This window comes from Lepisosteus platostomus, chromosome 5 (assembly GCF_059453375.1).
Source record: "Lepisosteus platostomus isolate fLepPlt1 chromosome 5, fLepPlt1.hap1, whole genome shotgun sequence".
In the NCBI taxonomy this organism is placed as follows: Eukaryota; Metazoa; Chordata; class Actinopteri; order Semionotiformes; family Lepisosteidae; genus Lepisosteus; species Lepisosteus platostomus.
This window is the reverse complement of record NC_142615.1, coordinates 32,318,821-32,338,246: the sequence shown is the minus strand read 5'-3', so window position 1 is coordinate 32,338,246 and position 19,426 is coordinate 32,318,821. Positions and strand designations below refer to the sequence as shown.

The following is a 19,426-nucleotide window of genomic DNA, read 5'->3' as shown; positions in this document are numbered from 1 at the left end:
AGCAATAGAAGCTACAGAGAAATAGAGACATTCCTGTACCACAATGTAAATAAGGAGATCTTACTCAGTTTTGACTCTGTTTGGTCCCAATGCACATTTTCAAAGTTAATATTTTAATGAAAACTTTAGTTTTAGACCACTTGCATGGGTGAAAGAAACTAACTGGCAGCACAAACTATAAAGTAAGAAATGCTGCTTGTATGAATATCAGTACTCTTTGCTCTCTTCTAATGTGTCAAAGACACATTTTCTTCACTCTTGTCTGAAAAGACAAAGACTGACAACAGCCCATCAGCCCCCTGTCCTGAGTGAACAGTTTGTATCTTGACACTGTGGGGGTCCTGCCTGTGTCTTGCTGTCACACACAGTGTCTGTAGTGCTGGAACAACACAGCTGCTCTGACTGCTTGTGTTCAGCCAGCTGGGCCCCTGTCTGTGTCAGACTGATACTGTCTCTGTCAGTCTTCTTGGATCAGGCCTGGTGTGGAGATGTGCTCACCATGGTGTGTGACTGGTCATCTCTCACTGTCCAGCTGATGTCCAGAGATCAGGCAGTGTGACCAGTGAGAAGGACATCTCTGTATCTCAGTCAGTGATACTGGTCACTCTGGGTACAGGACCCTTAGTCTGTGTGAGAGCAGCCCACACTTTCACTCATCTGACTGAACAGTGAACAGAAGTCAGTATTAATGGATAATGGTAATTTAAATATGAAATATCCCTCAGTGCTGGAGACTGCAGACTGTATTTATTTCTTATCTCTCTCAGTGGCTCAAGCACCAGACTCCAGGGTGTCCTGTGATGTGTCTGTGTGTCTTATTGCATTGTGCTGCTCAGTCTTATTGAGTGAGACTCCAGTCTTACAGCCACTGCTGCTCACACTCACTGACACTCTGACCCACACTGCAGTGGAGACTGGGGATCCTGAAATGAACTGACTGCAGACTGTAGTATAAACTCTGGTATAATAACAGGTAAGAAGCAATAAAGGTCTTTAATACAATACAGACTTACTCTCTTTCTGCAGATGCTGTATGTACAATGTGTGAAACTCTGCTGACTGACAGCACTGACTGTACTGACATTTTCTTACCAGTGTGTGACTGTGATTCACAGTGTCTGTATCTCTGTGGTCCAGTGGGTGACTGGGATTAACAGTGTCCGCATCTCTGTGTTTCAAAATGGCAGTGGCTGTGCAGTGCTGCAGGTAGGTCTGTTCCCTGTTTAAGATTCAGACACAGTACTGCTATTGAGCACCAATATTAAAGAGTATTGATTCCGGGTGAGAAATGCACTGATAAAAGGTTAAGGAGAATGAGAATCAGTGTAAAGTGAGATTCCCTGCAGGTTCACATCATATTCCTTTGGAAAACCTCATCTCCTTTCACAGTGATCATGTTGTCATTCAGCCAGTAGAGTCATGTCTGTGCTGGACTGACTGAGCTATAAAATCACACAACCTAAATCAAAACCTTTTTACTATGAAAAGTTCACAGTCTGTAGCAGACTACATGTCATGGGTACAAATCATGAATCCTACACGGTGGAGCATTTTAATAAACATAGTGGAGATGACAAAATCCATTATTACAATATTTACACAACTGACGGTAAGAACACTATTTCACTGCTGACCTCGTGATCCTACATAATAAGGATATGTGTCCCCGTCATTGTACTGGAGCATTCAGGGTGAGCGCCCCCTACTGGCCCCACTAACACCTCTTCCAGCAGCAGCCTCAGCTCTCCCAAGAGTCTCCCCTCCAGGTACTGGCCAGGCCCACACTGCTGGGTCTCAGTGGGCAGCTGGTTGTGAGCAGTTTTCACGCTGGTGCTTGATCTCCTTCAGAGATATTAGACATAAAGCCAGCGAGCAGCACAGCCTGATAACCCACGCACTGTCACACTATAAACTATATCTTTACATGACCTTTGCCCCGTTCACCTGTCTGGGGTATAACCTCAGTATTGTCTGTGCTGGACACAGACACTACAGCTCAGTACTGACCATCTCCTTTCTTCTGTACAGGTGAAGGCAGCCCCATCCCTGACCTGCGTAAGTCCACTGTGTGTAAAATCACAGCTCCTGCTGGGCTCCAGTTCTCTCCCTGTCAGTGTGCTGGGGAAGAGTGTGTGTGGAGGACAGAGCGGTATTTAAACTGGGGGGCAGAGGGCTCCCAAAAGGGCAATTCTGTTGGATCAGAAAAGCCTGGGCAACACTAACAATAAATTAGAAAAATAACACATCACAGAAGTCCATTCTTAAATATTTCTATATTACTAATGTATTTTTTTCAATTCTTAGAACATGAGCAATAAAGAGGAGGTTTCACACCGGTTTCAGTGTGAATGAAGCTGAGCTCCAGATTTTTTTTTAATACTGATACCGTATGTCTGAAGTTGTCTTGTAATTTTAACGTTTAGTCTCTTGAAAGAAACCAGTTCAAGAAAGCATTACTGGTCTCCAGTGAATTTCATTACCCCTGACCCCTTACTTTTTGTACTATGAGATTTATAATGAAAACTGTAGTGACATCTTTGTTTCAATATGGAGCCCAGTGTGTGTCTGTGATTAACAGTGTCTGTATCTCTGTGTTCCAGTGTGTGACTGTGATTAACAGTGTCCGTATCTCTGTGTTCCAGTGTGTCTGTGATTAACAGTATCTGTATCTCTGTGTTCCAGTGTGTGTCTGTGATTAACAGTGTCTTTATCGCTGTGTTTCTGAATGGCAGTGGCTGTGCAGTGCTGCGGGTAGGTCTGTCTCTTCTTGATGGTAGAGATGCTGTTTTAAGCCCTAGTCTCTGGGGTTATTGTGTTCTTGAGTCCAGAAGGTCTCTTTAGTGTGAGATGGTCAGTATGTAAACTGTGAGAGGCAGCAGTGGGACTCTGGTACAGGGGCTCCTCTGGAGCCTGTAGGCCTCTCTCTTGTCTGGGAAATGGCTGCTTCTCTTTACATGTCAACCAGGCTGATGGGTCAGCAGGAAGAAACATTATAAAATCACCTTTTCTTCTTGTGTTTCCCTCTTTCCTCTGTCTGTGTTAATATTCCAGTTTTCAGAGCTGAACCTCTTTAACCTCCAGCCCCTCAAAGGTCATTTCCACCTGGAGTGTTTGTGTCCTGAACATCTTGCAATATCTTGGACAGGATAGAGAGTACAGGCCTAGTTCGTGGTCTGAATTCAAGGAACCACCTGGACAACAAGTATAAAACATCAGATTTATATATATATTACTCAGTTCACACACTAGGAAGAAATATCCACCCCCACCCCCCCAAAAAAAAAAATTCTTCAAAAGTGATTTTTCAAAATGTAGTACATGTAGATACCTATTTTTCCAGGCTATGTCCAATATATTTCTACTATTTGTACTGGATAGGCTTTTTTTACAGCCTTTCTATTCTCCAGGAATAAAACAATAAGAACTGAAAAAGATCTCTTTGATCTTCACTAGATTGACCTACAGACGAAAGAAGGGTAGTATTTATTAAGTATTGAGAGTTCATACTTAAGTATTTAGTATCAGGAGAGTATTAAGTCAGTATTCACTGGTCATGCGAATAAAGCTTCTTGAATTTAATTGATTAAAACCTCCATTCGCTCTGATCATGTATAAGCCCCGCCCCTGTCTCTCAATGGATAGAGATCACTGATTGACAGCTGGTGTCTCCTGTCAGAGATGCGGACAGCTAAGCGTGAGCAGTCTGAAGTCAGTATGAGCGCCTCTGTTTCTCTCAGGGTTTCTGGATGTGTTATTTCTGGTTTAAATTGAATACTTTGGATATTTCCTCACATTTTCAAAGTGTGAAAGCTTTCTTATATTTCAGTAAGGCTTTGCTTTTTCCACTATATTTTTTTTTCTGTAACAAACGGGCCTTATGCAGTCTTTGAATTCTGCACTTTTTTATTTTGCATCATCAGGAAAATGGTCTTAGAGAAGATGAACGACCTGCTGAACTGAGATTTGAAATAAACCGGTTTAACAGACAGGCTGTCCAGTTTCTTACAGTATACAGGTCGTTGTGGTGGGTTTTGAAGTATATGAAAGCGAGTGGTCGGGCTGTAGTTTCTCTTGCAGTCTGGTTGCTCCTGTGTTCATTAATAATGTCGTTTAAAAAAATAAAGTTTCATCGCTGTGAAAACTAATGTTTAATGTTTGTATTTAGAGGACATTGGGGATCACTTCCATGTGTAATACTCAGTGAAACAATGACAGAAGATGTTGTTTCTCTGGAAGGAAAGAGAAGTCATTAGTAATTGACTTGTGTTTCTCTCTCGGTGTGTTTAGGGACATTTCACAGTCTAATGGAGTTGAATTGGACTGTAATCGGCAGAAGCCTGTTGTGATGTTTGCTGTTTTATTCCCCAGCTGCTGTGACTCTGGACCCTGATACAGCTCACTGTGGGCTCAGCCTGTCTGAGGATGGGAAGAGAGTGAGACTGGGACAGAGGAAGAGTCTCTCTGACAATCCTCACAGATTTGATTACATTAAATGTGTCATGAGCAGGGAGGCCTTCACCTCAGGGAGACACTACTGGGTAGTGGGGGTGAATGAGTGGTGGAGAATAGGAGTGACCAGAGAGTCTGCAGAGAGGAAAGGAGATTTCATCTTCTCTCCCCAGCAGGGTTACTGGTGTCTGGAGTCTTACCCTGGTTTCTGTGCTCTCACTGACCCTGAGACTGATCTCCCCAGCCGTCTGTGGCCCAGGAAGCTGGGGGTGTGTGTGGATATTGAGGAGAAGAAGGTCTCCTTTTACACAGTGGAGTCCAGAGCTCATCTCTACACTTTCACTGACATGGTCTTAACTCAGGGGGAGAAGATCTATCCTGACTTCTGGACTGTTTATTCAGATAAGGACCTTGAGCTGCTGCCTGCTGTCAGTGTGGAGATTAATCCCGTCACTGACTTATGAACACAGGCTGACTCTCTCCCAGCTCTCTGTCCTCTGAGATGATGTCATAAATATAATAGTAATTTTAGAAATGATGATGTTGTGTTGTGTTCATACTAAATAAAAAAAAATTAAACAGGGAAAAATAAGATGTACCAGAGAGGGCGAGATAACTCGCTACCAGCCTGCTGTACTCCTGACTTGTAAATATCTCTGGAAACCCTCCCATGTTTTTTTTTTCTAATTTTAAAAAAATAAACTTTTAAAAATGAAATCCTGTGTGAGTCTCTCCTGCGCACACCGGAGGATGTGAAGCTGCCAGAACGGGAAGGGACCCACTGACGTCACCACAGCCAGGAGGAATAGGGATTGTGACGCAGACAGGAAGTGGCTCAGGGTGTTTATGGGAGTTGTAGTTTGTAGCCAGCACTGTGTCTGTGAGCAGCTACAGCCAGTCTAATCCTTAGACAGGGTCACATCAGCATATTCTGTATTGTGTATTTTATTTCTTAACGTGGGCTTGTAAAAAGCAATGAAGAAGTATGAAGAAATGTCAACCCACATCCAGTTCTTTCTGAAAGAAGTCTGAATATCAGCTTCAAGAACATGGCCGGGCTGCTTGCTACACACTCCCACCACCCTCTGTGTAAGGATGTGCTCCTGTTCTCAGTTTAAATGCACTTCCAGCTAGTTTCCGCTCTTGTGCTCCAGTTGAAAGCCCTGAATCTAAAGGCTGTGGATGAAGTCACGAGGAAGACTCCCTGTCAGAGGCACCAGGATGAACCCGGTAATGGCTGGACAGTGACACCGAGGAGGTGGAAATTTCATCTGCGTGACAGGTGAGGTTGTCATCAGTAGGTGAGAATGAGACAGGGCCAGTGCTGGGGAGAGATCTGGGGGTCCTGGCAGCCTCTAAACGGGGATTGTCGGGTCTCTGCACAAGCAGGTAGCTGAACTGTAACTTCAGCTTGAGGCAGTGACTCGCGTGCTAATGTGTTGAAGTCCTGTCGCAGGACAGGGGAGGGTGAGTGTGAGCTTGGGTTCGATGCAGAGAGAAGGTGCTGGCGTCTCTCCTCAGGCAGGACTGCCCAGCATTTATTAAATATTTCAAACAGATTCTCAAGCAGTAATAATTATTAAAACACAGAATAAGCAGGATGTGATACAGACAGAGCAGTGCCACCATGACATCACAAAGTCCTGATATGATTTCATGTGCTTCCAATATTACATCACATTTTCCAGAATTGACATCATACAATCCCCAAATGACTTCACAGCCCCTGTAACTTACTGCGGGGATGTTATGTTTATGAGTAGGAGCCATGCAGCTGCACCCAAAGGAGAGAGCGATGAGTGGTCCTGACTCAGGAAGAGAGAGAGGAAAGATGTCTCAAATGCAGATGTAGAGTGAAAACAATGACTTTCTCAACAAGGGCCCCCTGTTCCCTTAGCCAGACAGAACGTTCAGCTCCTCTTCTCCAGTGAGGAGCTGGTCAGGGCTGCTTCCATCCCTGGAGCTCGCACCCAGGGCCAGCCCGACAGCAGGGGAGGAGAAGATACTGCGGCCATTCAGAGGCAAGACAGGGCGATAAACATCAGCCAAGTGCAGGACTGTAGTGAACTGGTCAATCTGGAGAGAGAGAGGGGTTAATACAGACACACTGACTGGACACTCCAGTACATTAACACTACACTGAGAGAGAGGGGTTAATACAGACACACTGACTGGACACTCCAGTACATTAAAACTGCACTGAGAGAGAGGGGTTCATACAGACACACTGACCGGACACTCCAGTACATGAACACTGCACTGAGAGAGAGAGGGGGGTTCAGACAGACACACTGACTGGACACTCCAGTACATTATCACTGCACTGATAGAGAGAGGTTAATACAGACACACTGACTGGACACTCCAGTCCATTAACACTGCACTGAGAGAGAGAGGGGTAAATACAGACACACTGACTGGACACTCCAGTACATTAACACTGCACTGAGAGAGAGAGAGGGGTTAACACAGACACACTGACTGGACACTCTGGTACATTAACACTGCACTGAGAGAGAGAGAGGGGTTAACACAGACACACTGACTGGACACTCTGGTACATTAACACTGCACTGAGAGAGAGAGAGGTTAATACAGACACACTGACTGGACACTAACAGCTCAATACAAACATGTTTAAGACACACACACACGTCCGCCTGTCTCTCACCAGATCTCTGCTGACCCTCACAGGCTCCTGGAACACGGTCCATACCACAGCCTCATTACAGTCAGGGGTGGTCAAGGACTCCCTGTAGCGAAAGAACTTGGAGCGGTCCACCCCCCTCAGCAGCTCGTCCAGGGAGAGGGACAGAGCCAGAGTCTTAGTGGAGCCTATGGGGGAACGAGAGAGAGACGCATCCTTAACCGAGAGCGCTCGCTGATGGACCCTCATTGGCTGGACACTCCTCTACTGTCACCTCACCTGTCCCAGTGACCTCCTTCAGGAGTGACGTCAGTGTCTTCCAGCCCTCAGGAGTGCCACCTGCCTCTGTCGCCTAGCAACCCAAAGAGAGGCTGTCTGTGTCCCAGTCTGTGGTCTTCATCTCCACATATCTGAGATCAGCTGGTCTCTGGACTGGACAGCGCCACTGGACACACACAGTGACCCCAGGGAACCGCAGGAGCGGAGAACCTGCACACTCATCTTCCTGCAGGAACACTGCCCTCTGCTGGACACTGGGGCTCAACCAGACAGCTTTGCTGGCTCGACAGATGAACCCCATGTCATTTCAGACGTTCACTATCACATATCACTTCTCTGTTATCATGCCTGTCCTCTCTCTATCCTCTCTCACTTTGTTCTGTCTTTCTGTGTCTCTCTCTCAATGTGTTCTCCTTCTTTCTGTGTCCTGTCTCTCTCTGTGTCCTGTCTCTCTTTCTGTGTGTCCTTTCTCTCTCTGTGTATCCTCTCTCTCTGTGTGTCCTGTCTCTGTGTGTGTGTGTGTCCTGTCTCTCTCTCTCTGTGTCCTGTCTCTCTCTCGGTGTCCTGTCTCTCTCTCTCAGTGTCCTGTCTCTCTCTCTCTCTCTCAGTACTGACCTCTATGAAGAAGCCCAGGACAGCAATGCCCTCAGGATCAGCCAGAGCTGCAGGCAAACTCTTCCCCTTCTTCACATGGACGATGTGCAGCTGATAACCCAACACAGCACCACAGCAGTTACACAACACTGTGACACAGCACTGAATGCTGTAATGCAACATTGAAAACAGTAACACAACACAGCAGTTACACAACACTGTGACACAGCATTGAAAACACTGTCACACAGCCCTGGAAACAGTGACACAAGCCTGGAAACAGTAGCACAGCACTGGACACAGTCACACAACCCTGGACACAGTCACACAGCCCTGGACAAAGTCACACAGCCCCGCACTGTCCCCTCACCTCCATGGGGAAGTGCTGTCCGTCCAGCAGGTGCTCAGAGCTTGGGAAGTCTGCGGAGTTTCCCCAGTGGAAGTGGAACTGGACAGCGGAGTACCAGCCAGAGAGCCCCCCGCCACTGACCCCCGCCCCTGGCCTTAGGGTCACCTGCACTGAGACACACAGCCAGAGAGAGCCAGGGTGTCTCCCATCACTGCTCCTGTCACTGTCCCAGTCACACACTGCTCCTGCCACTGTCCCAGTCACTTACTGCTCCCGTCACTGTCCCAGTCACTCACTGCTTCTGTCATTGTCCCAGTCACGCACTGCTTCTATCACTGTCCCAATCACTCACTGATCCCGTCACTGTCTGAGTCACACACTGCTCCTGTCACTGTCCCAGTAACACACTGCTCCTCTAACTGTCCCAGTCACACACTGCTCCCATCACTGTCCCATCACTCACTGCTTCTGTCACTGTCCTAATCACACACTGCTCCTCTAACTGTCCCAGTCACTCACTGCTCCCGTCACTGTCCCAGTCACTCACTACTCCTGTCAATGTCCCAGTCACACACTGCTCCCATCACTGTCCCAGTAACACCCTGTTCCCATCACTGCCCCAGTCACACTGCTCCTGTCACTGTCCCAGTCACACATTGCTCCCATCACTCTCCCAGTCACTCACTGCTTATGTCACTGTCCTAGTCACACACTGTCTCGGTCAGTCAGTGTCTCAGTCAGTCTCTGTCTCGGTCAGTCTCTTACTGTATCGGTCAGTTACTGTTTCAGTCAGTCTCTGTCTCGGTCAGTCTCTTACTGTCTCAGCCAGTCTCTGTCTCAGTCAGTCTTTGTCCCAGTCACACATTGTTTCGGTCAGTCTCTAACTGTCTCGATCAGTCACTGTCTCAGTCAGTCAGTCTCTGTCTCAGTCAGTCACTGTCTCAGTCAGTCAGTGTCTCAGTCAGTCTCTGTCTCAGCCAGTCTCTGTCTCAGTCACACACTGTCTCAGTCAGTCTCTATCTCGGTCAGTATCTTACTGTCTCAGTCAGTCTCTGTCTCAGTCAGTCACTGTCATAGTCAGTCAGTCTCTGTCTCAGTCAATCAGTGTCTCAGTCAGTCTCTGTCTCAGTCAGTCAGTGTCTCGGTCAGTCTCTCACTGTCTCGATCAGTCTCTCGCTGTCTCAGTCAGTCAATGTGTGTGTCAGTGTTACCTGTGTGTCCATTGTTGGTCAGCTCTCTCATGATGTTCTTCTCTCTGTACCCAGTGAAGGTCAGCTCAGTCAGATTGGGGTCAGTGGTCACTCCGGAGGTCCTGATGTCCACAGGAGACTGACGTTGCCCATTGCAGTGACCAAAAGGCCTGGATACCCAGGCAGAAAGGCCTGTAACAGGGACACAGTGCCTGTGTACACTGATCGGTTGTGTAGACAAGAGACTGGACCTCAGTCAGGCCATTCCTTAACCAATCATCATTCAGGGTCATTAATCAGAGCATTCCTTAATCAATCACTGATCAGGATTTTATTGATTAGATGATTCACTCCGGTGTCTTACCACACTGCCCGCGATGGTAGCACCAGTCACACTGATGAGACTCTGAAAGACAGAGTGTTACAAGAGGCAAATTCTCAGGACAACTGGTTTCCTGCTTTCTTACAACACTCAGAATTACACCTCCCATCCTGTTACTGAGGTTTGCAGTGATCTCCTCTCTCACTGTGTCTCCTGTCCTGTTGTGTGTGTTTATCACTGAGATATTCTCTGTGATCTCCTCTCTCTCGCTGTGTCTCCTGTCCTGTTGTGTGTGTTTATCACTGAGGGACTCTCTGTGATCTCCTCTCTCTCACTGTGTCTCCTGTCCTGTTGTACTGTATGTGTTTATTACTGAGGGATTCTCTGTGATCTCCTCTCTCTCACTGTGTCTCCTGTCCTGTTGTGTGTGTTTATCACAGAGAGATTCTCTGTGATCTCCTCTCTTATTGTGTCTCCTGTCCTGTTGTGTGTGTTTATCACTGAGGGATTCTCAGTGATCTCCTCTCTCTCACCGTGTCTCCTGTCCTGTTGTTTATTACTGAGAGATTCTCTGTGATCTCCTCTCTCTCACTGTGTCTCCTGTCCTGTTGTGTGTTTTATTACTGAGGGATTCTCTGTGATCTCTCTGTCTTCAGGTATTCTTACTCCAGTCTGCAGGTGCTCTGTTGAGAGTGTGGTATCACCTGTGGGATCACAGTGTGGTTTGGCAGCAGCTCGATGTCTGACTGGAATGTGTCACAAGGTTGATCAGTTTGGCCCAGTCCATTACCCTCTGGTAAGCATTATAGGAGCACAAAGACACGGATCTCCAGACTCAGAGACAGCTTCTTCCCTCAGGATGTCAGCTTGTCTAATTCTACAGTGACTCTACAACTGCACACTGCTTGTGCTGCCTTTTATCTGTGTGTTATTCAGCTTCGTTGCTGCTGCTGTTGTTGTGTGTTGAAGTTGATGTTTCCTCAATGTCTTTGTATTGGAGCCTACATGCAAATAAGCATCTCATTGCACTTGCGCCTGTGGCAAATAAACTAAAGTGAAACTGCTCTGAGATTGTGTCTAATTAGATTGCTGATTGAATACTCAATAGAAATGTATATCACTCTGAACCACAGCAGAGCTTCATTTCCAGCTCAGGATCTAAGGAGCAGGAGGAGTGAGAATAATACTCACTGGCTCTCACTGAGGACAGCAGCCCCAGACACAGCAGGAGGAGAAACACATCCATCTGTTAGAGAAAACCAGACAGAGATGAGTCTGTATCCCTGAGCACACCTGCGTCTTTAACACACAGCTGGTCACTGAACACAGACAAACCCCAGTCCAATCAGGGCAATACAGCAACCTACACAGCCACACACAGCACTGAGACTTTCTGTCAAGTACTGTAGTAAGATATACTTTGTTATTGTGTGGTGAAAGCACAGTACAGTGCAGTAAAACCCAGTGAGATTGTAAAAGAGTTGATTACAGGTAAAGTCCAGCGAGTTTGTGATAAAACAGTCCATTACAGGTAAAGTTCAGTGAGATTGTGGTAAAAACATAGTCCAGTGCAATACACCCCAGTAAGATTGTGGTAAAAACACAGTTCAGTGCAATACACCCCAGTATGTTTGTGGTAAAACACAGAACAGTGGAGTACATCCCAGTGAGATCGAGGTAAAAACACAGTACAGTGTAGTAAAGCCCAGTGAGATCAACGTAAAAATATACTACAGTGCAGTAAAGCCCTGTGAGATTGTGGTAAAAATACAGTACAGTGCAGAAAAGCCCAGTGAGATTGTTGTAAAAACACAGTAGAGTGCAGTAAAGCCCAGTGAGAGTGTGGTAGATGAGACAGCAGATCAAAGGAGACACACTTACTCTGGGGGTCACTGTGGTGTCGATGTGCCCACTCACTCAGCTCTCGGTGTGAGCCCATCTGTGGGCTGTGCCGCTCTTAAACCCTGCAGACAGCCAATCACACACAAAGCTGTTCAGCCCCTCTCGCCCGCTTGATTTTACATAACTGATCTGAAAGTGCCGCCCAGCTTCAATAGCATGGCTGGGCAGCTTGTTCCACACTCCCACCAGAAGATCCTCCTGTCCCGAGGTGAGTCAGGGATCGGTCTCCTGTCTTTTCTGATTCCATCTCCGCAGCTGTGTGTCGTTCTCATCTTGATGAGCTGCTGCACTGGCGCTTGTGTGATTCGACCCTGATAAGCGCTCCCAGACTTTCCAGATAACTCAGGCGCACCTGATAGCTCTGCAGACTCCCCGAATCTGATTTCCAATCACCCTGGGGGGGAGACAGCAAGACAAAGCTGGAATTGAACAGACGAAAGAGCAGCTAGACCTCAGGCACTGAGCAGGGGTGAGCATGTGCGCCTTGTAGCGCTGAGGTCCTGGGGTTCAGCTCCTGGGGTGCTGTGTTTGTGGAGTTTGCATGTTCTCCTCATGTTCATATGGGTTTCCTCCCACAGTTCAAAGACACACTGCTAGGATATTGGCCTCTGGAAATATTGGCCCTGGTGTCAGTGTGTGTGTGTGCCTTGTGATGGACTGGCGTCCTGTCAAGGGCGTACCCTGCCCTGGGCCCGTTGCTTGCTGGAATAGACTCCTGCTCCCTCACGACCCTGAGCTGGAAGAAGTGGTGCGACAACGGAGGGATGAATAAAATCGTCAGCCTTGAGTTAACAATCCTCCACAGCTGTAGAACAAGGACAAAGTCCTGTTTTAGAGTATAGTGTACTGTTGTGGTCAGCATGTTACAAAACAAAAGATGCTGCTACACTGGAATAATTCCAGAGATGTATACCATACTGACAAGCTGAAGGAACTGAGTCTCTTAAGTCTGATGGGAGTGTCCCACACTGACAGGCTGTAGGAACTGAGTCTCTTTAGTCTGAAGGGAGTGTCCCACACTGACAGGCTGAAGGAACTGAGTCTCTTTAGTCTGAAGGGAGTGTCCCACACTGACAGGCTGAAGGAACAGAGTCTCTTCAGTCTGAAGGGAGTGTCCCACACTGACAGGCTGAAGGAACAGAGTCTCCTTAGTCTGAAGGAAGTGTCCCACACTGAGAGGCTGGAGGAACTGAGTCTCTTCAGTCTGAAGGGAGTGTCCCACACTGACAGGCTGAAGGAACAGAGTCTCTTTAGTCTAAAGGGAGTGTCCCACACTAACAGGCTGAAGGAACTGAGCATCTTTAGTGTGAAGGGATGGTCCCACACTGACAGGCTGGAGGAACTGAGTCTCTTTAGTCTGAAGGGAGTGTCCCACACTGATCAACACAGCTGAATTCTTCATAATAAACAGTAAGACACAATCCAGAGGACAGCAGAGGAAACGTTGGGGAAGAGCAGTTCAAACTGTGCCCAGAGGGCTCCCCCTGTGGTATTATCATGAAAGGGTATGAGTGACCATGGCATGTGCTTCAGAACTATAGAACGCTTCCACACGTGGCACAGTGGCTATTTCTGATAAGGTGAACCTCCTCTTTCAGGAATTCTGAAAAGACACATAATCAGCCCAGATTAGAAATGAACATAGGTCAAGTCAGGTCAGGTTTGAAATTCTCTCACCCCTCAGAACGGTGTCTGTGCTGACACACGAGACAGACTGAGGCTTTACTGGGAGTATGAAAGCCCCTGGAGAAGGTGTGAATGCAGAGATTAACAGGGAAGATGCTCCTCTGTTCCTGTTGTTTCATGAATGACCATCTGAGACTCAAACTGTCTTTAATTCTTTCTGGTTTAAAGACACTGCAGCTCCCAGAAGTTTTCTGAAACTTTAGTCATTTCTGGTTCACTGCTGAAACTCCCAAAAGTCCTCAAAGTGGAAGAGTATCCAAGCAATGCAGACGTTCAAGATAGTTTCTGGTTTTAATGACCTCGTCACTACAGTAAAGTTCTTACACACTAGATGTAAAGTAAGTAACTGCGGTTTTATTCCATGTTCAAACAATTAACTTGAACCTCATTACTTTCTTAAAGAACATATTATTCTCTTACCCTTGAACTACAAAACCTCACCTACAGAATTCTTTTTAAGCCCCCAAAAGTCCCTTCCCTTTCAACTTACTTCCTTCAATGTATCCCAAATTCCAATCTCCAAACAAAGGCACTAGAACTGTCTTTGCCAAGCCCTGTGTACTGTACTGTAGAAACCAGCTCTAGGGCCAATGGAACCCCGTGAAACTGTCAGTTGGCCCTCTGGTGTCACACAGCTTCCTGGTATTTGTAGTCCTGGCTTGTAGTCTTCAGCTCTAGCTGCCCGTCCAGGAATTCAGTCTCTATGAATCAACAGCTGTAGGAAAACACAGCGAGAAGCAGGTGGAGAGGAATCCTGCTGAATCAGGGCTGAGGTCTTCTTTCTCAACCGCGGGCCGTTAGCAGGCTCGCACCCTTGCGAAACACCACATGATTCGGGGTTAATAATGGCTTGGTTTCTTCAGCACAGCTTGTGCAAACCTCTTGCAACTTCCAAGAATAACAAAATCTTAAATTTAATCCTCAGTCAGGATGCACTTCTTTTAAATATCGCTACTGCTGTTGATACTAACAATCCCAATGATAATACTGAAACACCAATAAATAATATTGATGCTCATTAAGGGTAAAGGTGTTGGTATAGGATTTCACTATAGATGCACGAATCTACAGCTGGTAACACTATAGAAATATAGATGGATGACAATACTAATGCTAATCTTGACACAAATACTGATATTAATAATGATACTGAAATTAGTACTAATGATGATACTAATACTGATATTAGCACTAATAGAGAAAATAATACTGAAACTGATATTACTGATACTAACACTGATGATACCTTTCATACTGACAATACTAATGATCTCCCTTCTTGTATGAATTGGCTGCCCAAAAGATCATGGAAATCAATCTCCCTACTCTACAAGTACATCAGCAAATTTGGGGAGAGTGTCTTTAGTGTCAGGATTCCAGAAATAATGGGAATTATCCATCCATCTACTCTCTAACCTCGGCATCTGCTTCAGGGTTGCGGGAGGGCAGAGCCTATCCCATCAGGCAGTGGGCTCAGGGCAGGGTCCAGCCTCGAGGAGAGTCCAGTCCACCACGGGGCAGCACACAGACACAGACACGAGAACAGGGGGCCAGTTTGCTCAGCTTTGCTAAGTCACTTAGTCTCCCGGGATATCTCTGGGCTGCTGGAGGAAAGTGGAACTCCAGGAGATAACTCAAGCAAACACAAGAAGACCTCCACACACACAGCACCCCAGAACCTGAGTCCACAACCCCAGCTCTGTGAGGAAGACATTCAGCACCACCACCACCCCCAGTCTTCCCATTTCTGATTTATGGAGAGAAGGGGCTGCTGCAGAGCGGCTTGTGCAAGATGACCAGACGTGTGGTTTCAGGTTTAAGGACGGAAACGAGCCCAGTCACTAACGAACTCACTCCCCCAGCGGGCAGTGAGGCCACACCAGAGGGCTGGAGAGGGGAATTCTTCTTGATCATGCCTGAGTTGTACGAGTTGTTCACAAACCCCGCACTCCACCTTCAACTAGATGTTCAGTTAGAGGAGCGATTTGATCATCATTGAAATAGCGATGAACTTGTAAATGTTAACAATAGCAATAAGCAGCACAAACTGTACAAAGGTCTGTGCTTCTCCAGCGCACGTCGACCATGTCTGATCGCTGCTCCAAAGATATTTAATAATAATAATAATTGCTTACATTTATATAGCGCTTTTCTGGACACTCCACTCAAAGCGCTTTACAGGCAATAGGGACTCCCCTCCACCACCACCAATATGCAGCATCCACCTGGATGATGCGACGGCAGCCATAGTGCGCCAGAACACTCACCACACATCAGCAATCAGTGGAGAGGAGAGCAGAGTAATTAAGCCAATTTATTTACTGTGCTTTAGCTTCCAGTCTCTGTTGGGATTTTTCTAATTAAAGAGAAATTTATCAATTTTAAATTCGATACCTTCACAGTGTGAAGTGACCCAGGCTGTGATCATGGGGAGGCCGAGAAGAAAGCTGTTGAGTATACTCCTATACTCTGGAAATGCCATACTCTGATACTCTCAGACTCCAATACTCTCATATTCCTACAATATGAGAGGAATATGAGAGTATAGGCACACTCCCATGTGCCTATACTCTCATACTCCTGAATTCCCATACTATCAGACTCCCATACTGCTTTAATCCCATACTCTCATACTCTCATTCTTCAGTACTCCTATATTCCCAAACTCCTATAATTGTGTACTTCCACACTCCCCTACACCTATACTCCTATATTCCTGTCCTCCAATTACTCCATTACTTCTATACTCCTATAATTCTTTAGAATTAATAATAATTAATAATTGCTTGCATTTATATAGGGTTTTTCTGGACACTCAAAGTGCTTTACAGGTAATGGGGACTCTCCTCCACCACCAGTGTGTAGCCCCACCTGGATGATACGACAGCAACCATAGTGCGCCAGTACACTCTCAACACATCAGCTATCAGTGGGGAGGAGAGCAGAGTAATGATATATATCTTATCTAGTACCTAATGGATTGAAAAATCAGAGACGTTGGGCTCAATGAAGTGAAAAGGCTCTTCGCTGGGATCATCCCCAGGGCTCCAGCTGTAAAGCTATGGGGCTCTGTGTCCAGTAGTAGCTGGAGAAGGTCAGTGCTCTGTCTCCAGCAGCAGTTAGGAGGGCCAGTGCTCTGTGTCCAGTAGTAGCTGGAGAAGATCAGTGCTCTGTGTCCAGCAGTAGTTGGGGAGGGTCAGTGCTCTGTGTTCAGCAGTAGTTGGGGAGGGACAGTGCTCTGTGTTCAGCAGTAGCTGGGGGTGGGTCAGTGCTCTGTGTTCAGCAGTAGTTGGGGAGGGTCAGTGCTCTGTGCCAAGCAGTAGCTGGGGAGGGTCAGTGCTCTGTGTCCAGCAGTAGTTGGGGAGGGTCAGTGCTCTGTTCCCAGCAGTAGTTGGGAGGGTCAGTGCTCTGTGTCTAGCAGTAGTTGGGGAGTGTCAGTGCTCTGTGTCCAGCAGTAGTTGGGGACGGTCAGTGCTCTGTGCCAAGCAGTTGCTGGGGAGGGCCAGTGCTCTGTGCCAAGCAGTTGCTGGGGAGGGTCAGTGCTCTGTGTCCAGCAGTAGTTGGGGAGGGTCAGTGCTCTGTGTCCAGCAGTAGTTGGGGGAGGGTCAGTGCTCTGTGTCCAGCAGTAGTTGGGGAGGGTCAGTGCTCTGTGCCAAGCAGTAGCTGGGGAGGGTCAGTGCTCTGTGTCCAGCAGTACTTGGGGGAGGGTCAGTGCTCTGTGTCCAGCAGTAGTTGGGGAGGGACAGTGCTCTGTGTCCAGCAGTAGTTAGGAGGGTCAGTGCTCTGTGTCCAGCAGTAGTTGAGGAAGGTCAGTGCTCTGTTCCCAGCAGTAGTTGGGGAGGGCTAGTGCTCTGTGTTCAGCAGTAGTTGGGGGAGGGTCAGTGCTCTGTGTCCAGCAGTAGTTGAGGAAGGTCAGTGCTCTGTGCCCGGCATTATTTGGGGAGGGTCAGTGCTCTGTGTCCAGCAGTAGTTGGGGAGGGTCAGTGCTCTGTGTTCAGCAGTAGTTGGAGGAGGGTCAGTGCTCTGTGCCAAGCAGTTGCTGGGGAGGGTCAGTGCTCTGTGCCAAGCAGTAGCTGGGGAGGGTCAGTGCTCTGTGTCCAGCAGTAGTTGGGAGGGTCAGTGCTCTGTGTCCAGCAGTAGTTGGGGAGGGTCAGTGCTCTGTGCCAAGCAGTTGCTGGGGAGGGTCAGTGCTCTGTGCCAAGCAGTTGCTGGGGAGGGTCAGTGCTCTGTGTCCAGCAGTAGTTGAGGAAGGTCAGTGCTCTGTGTCCAGCAGTAGTTGGGGAGGGTCAGTGCTCTGTGCCCGGCAGTAGTTGGGGAGGGTCAGTGCTCTGTGCCAAGCAGTTGCTGGGGAGGGTCAGTGCTCTGTGTCCAGCAGTAGTTGAGGAAGGTCAGTGCTCTGTGTCCAGCAGTAGTTGGGGAGGGTCAGTGCTCTGTGCCCGGCAGTAGTTGGGGAGGGTCAGTGCTCTGTGCCAAGCAGTAGCTGGGGAGGGTCAGTGCTCTGTGCCCGGCATTATTTGGGGAGGGCCAGTGCTCTGTGCCAAGCAGTAGTTGAGGGAGGTCAGTGCTCTGTGCCCAGCAGTAGTTGAGGAGGGTCAGTCCTCTATTCTAGTGCCCAGCACTGTGAAGGAGAGACAGTCTTGTGTCCTTTGAGAGAATCAGAGAATGAAGGTGCTTCTCCTGCAGCTGCTGTTTTTAATTCTGATCCTAGACACTAAAAGTAAGTGATGAAATAGCCACAAGTTGGGGCATGAGGGAGGAGAGTGGTAGCTGTTGTGTGTTAGTGGAGCTCAGGGATCAGGACTCCAGGTGGGACACCACCTGGAGGAGCCTGAGGGCATAGGCCTTATCCCCAGATGTCCTGTCTTCTGAGCACGGGACCCGGCGATTCCATTACCGTTCCTGTTCCGTGACTGTGTGTTCCTCGTCTTGTTTTCCCTCTTCTGGGGGTTTTATCATGTGCTCATCTCGGATGGATTACCTTGTTATGGATTACGGACTGTTCCCTGACTACCAACCTGGATCTGCCTGGGCTCAGTTGCCTTTGGCTGTTCCCCTGTGAACTGGATCACAAACTGTCCTCACAAATAAACCTAGTGTGTCTTTCCCTGAAGTCCGTCTAGTGTCTTCTCCAGAAAAACCGTCAGGTTTAACTGACCTCCACATGGGAGACCAATCTGGCTCCCGTAACACACCTGCTGTGGTTTGTGTTAATAGAGCTCAGATACAGAAATCAGGACTCCAGGTGGACTGATAATACAAGCTCATATCAAGAGGACCTTTATCCTGTCAGTAGCATTATTTTTCTAATGTGAATCCCTCTCCTCAGGGAATCAATAATTCTTATCTCACTCTCACTGGGGACTGGGGTTCTCAGGGGCTGAACTGAGCCAGTTACTGTCTTCCTGAGCCCAGAGTCACAGTGAACTTTAACCCCTGACTGAAGACACTAGAGTGCTGAAGGACTGGGGCTTTCAGGGACTGAACTGAGCCAGTTACTGTCTTCATGAGTCCAGACTCACAGTGACTTTTAACCCCTGACTGAAGACACTAGAGCACTGAAGGACTGAGGTTCTCAGGGGCTGAACTGAGCCAGTTACTGTCTTCATGAGCCCAGAGTCACAGTGACCTTTAACCCCTGACTGAAGACACTAAAGTGCTGAAGGACTGGGGTTTTCAGGGACTGAACTGAGCCAGTTACTGTCTTCATGAGCCCAGAGTCACAGTGACCTTTAACCCCTGACTGGAGACATTAGAGCACTGAAAGACTGGGGCTCTTAGGGGCTGAACTGAGCCAGTTACGGGCCTTGGCTGGGATTGTGAGCTCTGGAAGAGGTTGCGCTTGGCCCAACTCCCCTGAGGTCTACACCCGGGTCTCCAGCTACAGGACCTGGGCGCAGGAGAACAGTTGAGTCTGATAGTTTTGCTGAGTCCTGGGGTCAGCGCCCTCTGCTTGCACTCTCTTTACCTGCAGCTTCTGCTTCTGATTTTGTTTTTAATCAAACTACAGC

The 19,426-nt window shown here is 47.6% G+C and overlaps 2 protein-coding genes across 2 annotated transcripts; one reads left to right on the top strand and one right to left on the bottom strand.

The window, feature by feature from the left end:
- Window positions 1–1,161: 1,161 nt before the first annotated feature.
- On the top strand, window positions 1,162–5,166 carry LOC148665610 (E3 ubiquitin-protein ligase TRIM39-like). The gene is made up of 4 exons (XM_088632394.1): window positions 1,162–1,206; window positions 2,029–2,055; window positions 2,725–2,751; window positions 4,369–5,166. Exon 4 carries the CDS (start codon window positions 4,500–4,502, stop codon window positions 4,911–4,913), a length of 414 nt encoding a protein of 137 aa, XP_088488520.1. The 5' UTR covers window positions 1,162–1,206; window positions 2,029–2,055; window positions 2,725–2,751; window positions 4,369–4,499; the 3' UTR covers window positions 4,914–5,166.
- Window positions 5,167–5,959: 793 nt separating this feature from the next.
- On the bottom strand, window positions 5,960–11,841 carry LOC148665609 (carbonic anhydrase 4-like). The gene is made up of 8 exons (XM_088630950.1): window positions 11,712–11,841; window positions 11,022–11,076; window positions 9,530–9,914; window positions 8,340–8,488; window positions 7,991–8,080; window positions 7,376–7,448; window positions 7,121–7,284; window positions 5,960–6,525 (listed from the first exon to the last, which is right to left on the bottom strand). Exons 3-8 carry the CDS (start codon window positions 9,558–9,560, stop codon window positions 6,343–6,345), a joined length of 690 nt encoding a protein of 229 aa, XP_088487076.1. The 5' UTR covers window positions 9,561–9,914; window positions 11,022–11,076; window positions 11,712–11,841; the 3' UTR covers window positions 5,960–6,342.
- Window positions 11,842–19,426: the final 7,585 nt, after the last annotated feature.